Source organism: Brassica napus, chromosome C2 (assembly GCF_020379485.1).
Source record: "Brassica napus cultivar Da-Ae chromosome C2, Da-Ae, whole genome shotgun sequence".
Taxonomy (NCBI): Eukaryota; Viridiplantae; Streptophyta; class Magnoliopsida; order Brassicales; family Brassicaceae; genus Brassica; species Brassica napus.
In genome coordinates this window covers 31544636-31552655 of record NC_063445.1, presented here as the reverse complement: position 1 = coordinate 31552655, position 8020 = coordinate 31544636, and the positions used below count along the sequence as shown (strand labels likewise).

At 34.6% G+C, this 8020-nt stretch overlaps 1 protein-coding gene across 4 annotated transcripts; it reads right to left on the bottom strand.

Annotated features, from left to right (window-relative positions):
- Window positions 1–321: 321 nt before the first annotated feature.
- On the bottom strand, window positions 322–5976 carry LOC106381614 (putative GTP diphosphokinase RSH1, chloroplastic). Of its 4 annotated transcripts, none has more exons than XM_013821535.3 (24): window positions 5720–5976; window positions 5316–5494; window positions 5051–5233; window positions 4907–4972; window positions 4670–4762; window positions 4454–4585; window positions 4230–4331; window positions 4078–4155; window positions 3912–3983; window positions 3646–3753; window positions 3369–3466; window positions 3221–3281; window positions 3043–3108; window positions 2891–2947; window positions 2709–2810; window positions 2426–2584; window positions 2197–2328; window positions 2029–2115; window positions 1835–1906; window positions 1601–1687; window positions 1074–1521; window positions 920–981; window positions 775–843; window positions 322–673 (listed from the first exon to the last, which is right to left on the bottom strand). In XM_013821535.3, exons 1-24 carry the CDS (start codon window positions 5739–5741, stop codon window positions 569–571), a joined length of 2640 nt encoding a protein of 879 aa, XP_013676989.1. In that variant the 5' UTR covers window positions 5742–5976; the 3' UTR covers window positions 322–568. The 4 variants fall into 4 exon arrangements, with proteins under 4 accessions (XP_013676989.1, XP_013676990.1, XP_013676991.1 ...); XM_013821536.3 differs by having other exon boundaries at window positions 3043–3105; XM_013821537.3 differs by having other exon boundaries at window positions 5051–5221.
- Between the last annotated feature and the right edge of the window lie 2044 nt (window positions 5977–8020).

Below are 8020 nucleotides of genomic sequence, written 5' to 3'. Positions count from 1 at the left end.
TTGTACTCTTTTTCCTTCATCATGGTTTTGTCCTACCGGATTTTCCTGTTAAGGTTTTAATGAGGCAACATTAAGCGTATTACAATCCTTGTATGGTTATGGCATACAACGGGGAGTGTTATAAATCAATTTGGTGGATGTTCATAATCGGCCCAACACCTAGAGAGAGTGTCGGCCAACCCTAGAAAGAGAGAGACGACCGCGTGAAGAGAAGAGGAGAGAGAGACGGTTTAGGAGAAAAGGAAACTATTTTTCCTTTTCCTTGTATTTGTACACTTTACATATTATATCTTTACTTTTATCTATCTTGTAACCCCTATATAAAAGAAACACTTATGATTAATGAAATACACAGAAACTTACATCTCTAAATCCTAAGTTTCACGACATTTGACTCCCTTTATATGGTTTTGTTTTCTAAACAAAATGATATATATAATTATATTTATAAGAGCTCTCTACCTCTACTTTGAGCAACCATTACCAGACTCTTTCTCTTGTCAAGTTTGATAATCTTTTCCAGAGAACATGACAAAACTTCATGACCAAGAACATGAGTGCTTTAGCTTTAACACTCAAGAAATTGAGCATTATTTGTTGATTTTGGCCAGCTGCAGCCACTGGACCATCCCAGCACACCCAAAATAAGATCCACCTTTGCGCATACAGTAACCTAGAAGTTACAGATACATATAAAAACTGGTTAGGTTTACTGATCCAAAGCCTAAAAAAGGACTGAAAAGAAAGCATGACATTGGGACGTGTATATATTACCAAACTTTCAATGTTTGCTTCTATTTGAAACAACATAACTGCTAATCCTCTTCCTCTGTCAATCTCGGCCTGCAAAGAAAGCATGACATTTGTCAGCTGAGTCGTTAGACACTACAAAGTAAGATTTTACAGTTAAAGCACGCACCACGCAAGAACATACTGCGATGCCTTCAGCTGCAAGGACTGTTGTAACCTCTGCTATTATGCCTGTGATAATATAACCAACAGTTTTGATTTGACTATTTCGACAAAGAGAGGTGGTTTTGGATTCATAACCATAAAGCAAGTGAAGAACATACCTTTACGATCCATGAATACAACACATAACCAGTCGATAGAGTGACCTTCGAGATGATGCCATGAGTCGATTTTACTGGCTCTCCAACTCTCTAAACCGGGCAACACTTCTTTATAAGGAGGGATGTTAGCAGGAAAAATCTTGGCAATTCCATCTCCAGGTAAAAAGAACTCTGGATTCTCCAAACTCGAGTTTTTGATGGCTTTGTTGTGTTTCCCATTCACCTTTGGGACCCAAACGCTCCCGTTTTGAGAAACGGGTGTTAGGTTTCTGCTTTTATCTTGCGACTGAAACTGCTTCACATTAACGAGAATCTTCTCCCACCACTGTAGGCTCTTTCTTGAATCTTCTGTGAGATCTTCCACGTCACTTTCTGAGTCCGCCACAAAGTCATTCACTCGATCTTGGGTTATTTCTGCAGCACACTGCGCAGCTTGCTCCCTTAGGAACTGGAAGATGTTGAGGAGACAACAATCAGTAATAGTGAGCTAAATAAGCATAAAGTAAAAGCAAATAAAAATAACATACCCTCATAATCTTATGTCTTGCACTCCTTGTTTTCGCATGTTGCAACCACTGTTTATGTCTCTGGAAAGCAGATTTGCTTGAAAGGGCCTGTGATGTGCAAAAATAATAAAACATGAGAGAGCTCATAGAACCTACGTAGTAACTAGAGTATGATAAAGCCAATTAAAATTTCCCTAAGCAAGAACAAAGAAAATTAGAAATGACAAACACGTGCAAGATAGAAAAGGTACACACGTTATAGGTGAGTATCTCCACGACCTCGGCATTCTCCAGAACGTGCGTTGGAGAGACAAGATTACCATTCACCTACAGTTTCAAGCAATGAATTATCCTTAACCTCTTATACAGTTGTTGTTCGTAATCAAAGATGATGATAGATAGAGAATTCAAATAGAGCATGGAAAGAATGACAGGAAAGTGGAAAACACCTTCGCTGCTACCATCTTGTTTCCGATTTCCGTGTGAATCAGATAAGCGTAGTCAACAACGGTGGCCCCTTTAGGAAGGTTCTTTATCTGCAAGTAGAGAATACTTCAGCATCTAAGCAAAGACGTGAAAATTTAAAAATGGAAGTTTCAGAGCTTAAGTCTTTTTACCTCTCCTTTAGGTGTGAACACAAACACACGACTACCTAAAAGATCCCTCGTAATGGTATCCACAAATTCTCTAGAGCTCATGTTACCCACAAACTCCTCTTGCCATTCCCTAATTGCATTTAGCCACCCGATCTGGAAAATGAAACTGTCACGACATAAATATCACTGCCTACTACTGGAACGTATCTCTGCATTTTTTTTTTTACTTGAGAGTGTGGTAAGAAAATACCCTGAGTGCAAAATCTGCATTGTTCAGACAACCTGTCTTCCCCCTTGAATTTCTACCTACAGGAATCTGACTTCCAGCTAATCCAGCAGAAAGAGCCCTTCCATTATAGTAAACAGCAATCCCCCTTTCAGCTATCAAGTCCATCTCCTCGGTTCTGATCTGCAGAGAGAAATGTAGTTTTAATACCCAATCAAACCAGCCTTTTAAAATTAAATCTAACTCAAAATGTTAACTATATTTGGCGTTTTCCTAAGAACTGTGGTTAAACAATATCATCAAATACCTGAACCTCCAGCCGAAACATGCTCTCATACAAGAACGGGATCACAGTGGTATGGAGGCTCTGGTAGCCATTAGGCTTCGGTGTCGCAATGTAATCTTTTACCTGTAACAAAACGTAAGACATATGCTCTGATGTAATGTAGTGAAAATATATCCTGAACGAACAGAAGGTCAGATACATACAGTTCGGGGAATAGGTTTCCAGATCTCATGAACTAGCCCAAGAACATGATAGCATATCTGCATTAATGACAGAGTGAGGAAGTTAAGTGGCACACCAGAACGTATCGGAACAAAAGATACCCATACCCATATCCTTATCATTGGGGTTTCACCTGTTGTGGACTGCATAAAGGCCCGACCCCAACAGAAGGTTTTGGCTTTACAACAATCCTTAACTGCTAAAATAAACAATTGTAGAGAAGCAATATTAACAATCATATTAGGATGGCAAATGGAAGTTCTGTATTCGAAACCTTTGATACAACTTGGAGATGAGTGTACAACACAAACCTGAGCAATCTGGTTGTAATCATTAATTGATCCTTTTGATTTGAGCGCAGCTTTGTATATGCTGCATGCAAAAAATAAGAGTCTTCAGATGCTGAAGAAAATGGTATGTTACAGAGTATAATGAAGAAGTAACTTGACGGATTTTCACCTGTAAGTTTCCTTGCAAACAGATCGAACATCAGTATTCACAGTAACAAGGTCCAAAAACTCATCATCTTCAATCTTTTTCACCAAAATTCTATTTGCCTAAGATACACAGTAGACTCTGTGAACACATATGGATTAAATAGACGACCAGATGATTTCACAGTTCGAAAAGTCAAAGAGGTTGTAGGTTGACATGAACATCCTTCTCTAATTTTCTTTGCCGTTTCAATCAACGTTTTGGCAATTTAACCTAAGATCCAATAATAAGTTGAAGTTACCTCACTTAGTTCTTTCTCATGCTCTTTGTAGAGGTTAGCGATCCTGCTTGTCACTCTCTCATAATCTTCAGCACTTACGTACATGAAAGATAGATTTTCCAGTTCAGACTGCAAGATTAGAACCACAAAACTCAGAACGCCGAGGGACACAACAGTGAGATAACTAGCTTTCATACACAGTAAAATGCATTTCAACCAAATTGACTCATGGCATAATATTTGTTTTAAGAATAAAAGGAAGCAAAAACAATAAGTCAGGGTTATACCTTTATTGAATACATTCCAAGCAATTTCGCTAAAGGAGCAAAGACCTGCAAAGTCTCCGCTGCAATGCTGGACTGAACAAAATTCACAATATCAGTAGTTAATCACAAATGAAACATAGAGATGAGAGCTGTATGGGTACAAATCTCAACTACTTGAAGGAATCACCTGCTTATGGGGAGGCATGTGGCAGAGAGTTCGCATATTATGCAACCGGTCAGCTAGCTTGACAATAATGACGCGGACCTGGAATGAAGCAGTTAGTCTGCTGATGAATAATAAAACCACATAGCTGAAACACAATCTTATAAAATTGAAACCTCGTCCGTCATCGCCAGAAACATCTGCCGCAAATCATCTGCTTTAACATCTTGTATTGATTCACTTTCGGTTTTACACTTCAATTTTCCCAGTTTTGACACCTAATAGAGAAAATTCTTTTTTATGAATATAGATGGAAGTTCATGTCAAATGAAGCGTAGAGCTGTTTCTCTATACGGTAAGCAGAGAGGAAAAATATTGTAGCAAACACAAATATGCAGACCTTAGTCTCCCCTTCTACAATGTGGCGTACAGTTGAACCAAACTCTTCTTCTATCTTCTCAAAAGTAATAAAATTTGTATCCTCGACCGTGTCATGAAGTAATCCAGCAACAATAGACTCCCAATCCAATTCCTAAACAAGAACAAAAACAACTGAACAAGCTTTTTCCAACTAATTCTCAAGTGAAGCATATTAATAATGTATGACGCAACTCACAAGTTCCCCAAGGATACGAGCAACTGCAACTGGATGTATAATGAATGGCTCCCCACTACGTCTCTTTTGACCATGATGTGCCTCAAACGCTAACTGCGCAGACCTTTCTTAATGAATTAAGAGATGAATAACAGAAAACTGAAATATACTCCAATAAAATAACACGTCAAAGAGGCGATGATATAGGATATAGATGAAAGAGGCCTTTTGAATATTAAGAAACATATATCATCATACCTTGAGGCCCTTTTGAACATACTCTAATTCTTTACATGATAAGTAAGATATCGATGGGAAAAGGTCCTGCAGAGAAAACCACCCATCAACGTGATTAGAGTATTAATAAGTGCCTTTAAAAAAGAAGAGGGCAGGGTCTACTACCTCCCATAATGTGTCCGCAGTAACATCCTCAGAAGCCCCAGAAGATTCAGATGAAGATAAGCAATACAGTTCACATCTTTTATGAGCACCACAAGAAGATCTGGAACTCAATATTCTTTTCACGTTTCCAAAGTGATGAACATCGGAGAAACCTACTTCAGATTCATAACTCTGCCAAGCGCACTACATTATCCAAAGAAAGGAAACTGAAGAAAAGCAATATGGGGCTTAAACAATCCATTGAAGCGCAAGAAGGAAGGCTTACAGATTGGATTCTAGTCTTTCTGCGGCAGAGATAGAGAGGTGGATGAGTAGTGGTAGCGAGAAAGCCAGTTAAGGCTCTAGGAGCTTTCCAAGCACAGGAGAGAGCACTGCAATCACTTCTTTCACTTGCATTCCCGTCTCCTTTCGTCAGATTACGTATGTTCACACATTCCACAGACACTGCGATTAATTCAACCCAAACGATTTTAGATTTTGTTTAGTTGGGAGGCAGATGAAGAGTTACTTAAAGAATCGAATTCACTAGTCTACAACCTAATCATTCTTCCCAACGAACACACAAGCACAATGGCCAGGAAACTAGGTTTCAACACCAATCGTGAAAAGCTGAGAGAATCAACATTTCGCTAGACCGGAACTCAAATCAGAGAGGAAGCAAGCACGCACCGGACATGGAAGAAGAAGCCATTGCTAATGAAGCAAAGCAATCGTACTGAATCGATTCAACATTTGATCAAACAATTATTCAATTCCCCAGATTCAGAAACCCCAGACGCGGAGATTGACAACTCTTAAGCGATTGAGATTTCCAAAGGATAGACGCGCACAGTGATGTGAAGATGAAGAAGAAGAGACACATAATCAACTCGCTCAGAGGTAGCCCTGAGTCCTAAACCACACAAATGTCGTCCTTTTTAAATAATGACTAAATCGAGAATACACATATATTTTTTTTCCCTTTCTAGTAAATGTTAAATATAATTTTTTGTCAACTATTTTTTTTTTCTTTTTTTTTTTTACAATTCTCTCAGATAATTTTTCTTAAATTTTTGTCGCAAAATAACAAGAAAGAAAATGATCAAAATAACCTCTTTTTATTTTGAAATTTTTAATATTTATTTTTTATTTTTTAAAATTTGAAACTCTATCCCAAAACCTCGTCCCTTAACTCTAAACTCTAAGTCTAGATTAATTAACCCTGTATCTTTACCCTTTAACAAAATTTATTTTGATCATTTTCTTGGGTGCTATTTTTGTGACAAAAACTTAAAAAAGACTATCTTAGAAAAACGATTATTGTGATTATTTGAAAGCATGACAGGTGTCCCCGCTATCACCCGCATACATAACTTTTGCGGTTGATAACGGGTGTTGGTGTTTTTCAACAGTCACTCAAATCGCTCTAAACCGCTAAAATATATTTATTCTATTTTAATTAAATTTATATTATATAATTTTAAAATAAAATATTTTCTATAATTTTTAAAAATTTAAAAATATAATTTTATATTTATTATAGTATTATGATGTTTAATATTTTTATAATTATATAAAATGTAAATATTGTTAATTTATTATTTAACCGCTGTTGTATTTGGTGGTTAACCAGTCATAACTATCTCGCAAGCGCACTAATTTCTAACCGCAGTATCAGTCGTACAAATATCTAAAAACTGCTTAAAACTGCAACCACCCGCATATCTTATATATTAAAACGGAAGTCACAACCTTGATTCATGTGTGATTTTTTTAAAAAATTGACCTAATGGACCTATTCGTAAAAAGTTATATTACATTTAATATCTAATCTTATCATTTAAATTTTGGGCCTTCTGGAAATTTTTATTGGGCTATCAATAATTGAATTTAAACAATAGATGATCCATTTGATTTATAGGTAGTATAAATTAAATAGATATAATCTAATGTTATAATATTATACCTCCATAAGCTAAATATTTAAATATTTGTCGATGTTAACTTTTAAAACTATAAAGATTTTTTTTAAATAACAAAAATCATATTATCTAAAAATAATTAATCTTTACTACCTTAAACCAATGAAAACAAATTTTAAACTATATAGTTTATTTTAAAAATTAAACAAAAACTAAATGTTTAATTATTTACTCGATAATATAAATCTATGAAGCGAAAAGTTTATTTTTTTAAAAAAAATTCTAAATTTGTGAAATATTACAATATCTTTGAATATGACAATAAAACAATATTTTACTAATCTTTATATATATAGTTATGATTTTAATAATGAAATAATAATCCGAAAATATATATATATGGAAGAAGATACAAATACTTGTGAAAGTTTGAAACAATCTATTCAATGAAAAAAATATACAGTAAATTTATTATGTTTTAAAAATTGATAAACATTTATATATTATAATATATACCAATTTAGAATTGAAAACAAAATATTTATATAAAAATAAATGAAAACAAAAATCTGTGCGGTTGCGCGGATCGAGATCTAGTATTAATTAGCAGAGATTAACAAAGTCAATCAAAATTTAAAATTTAATTATCAATCAATTGACTCAGTCTAACGTAAAATATACTTTTCAAAATAATAATTATACATAGATTGTAAGGAAAATAAAATCACACAACAAGCAATCAAAAGTTGGTTAAAGAAAAACTAACAAAATATTCAATAAAAAGAAATTAATTTAATATTTATATCTAATTATATAATTTAAATTTAAATACACAAATTTATATTTAAAAAAATTGGCTATGTATTAATCCGAGAACAAGGTGCAGAATATCAACTAGTTATATTATAAACATAAATTATTTAAACTGACACATTGTTAATACCACCTTTTATGTTTATTTTAACCAAATTTATCTTTACTTTTAAAAGCTAAATATGGGCTTGACGTTTTTACCCAAACTGAAACCTTGAACTTAATTCAAAATGAGGAACTGAAACTGTATCCGAAC

Excerpts from the sequence above, each read along its gene's own strand:
- LOC106381614 (XM_013821535.3), bottom strand. The coding sequence starts at position 5,741 with ATGGCTTCTTCTTCCATGTCCG. Across the intron at positions 4,586-4,669 it reads CTCGTATCCTTGGGGAACTT|GAATTGGATTGGGAGTCTAT; the intron begins GTGAGTTGCGTC and ends GTTCTTGTTTAG. Across the intron at positions 2,948-3,042 it reads CTTTATGCAGTCCACAACAG|ATATGCTATCATGTTCTTGG; the intron begins GTGAAACCCCAA and ends TCATTAATGCAG.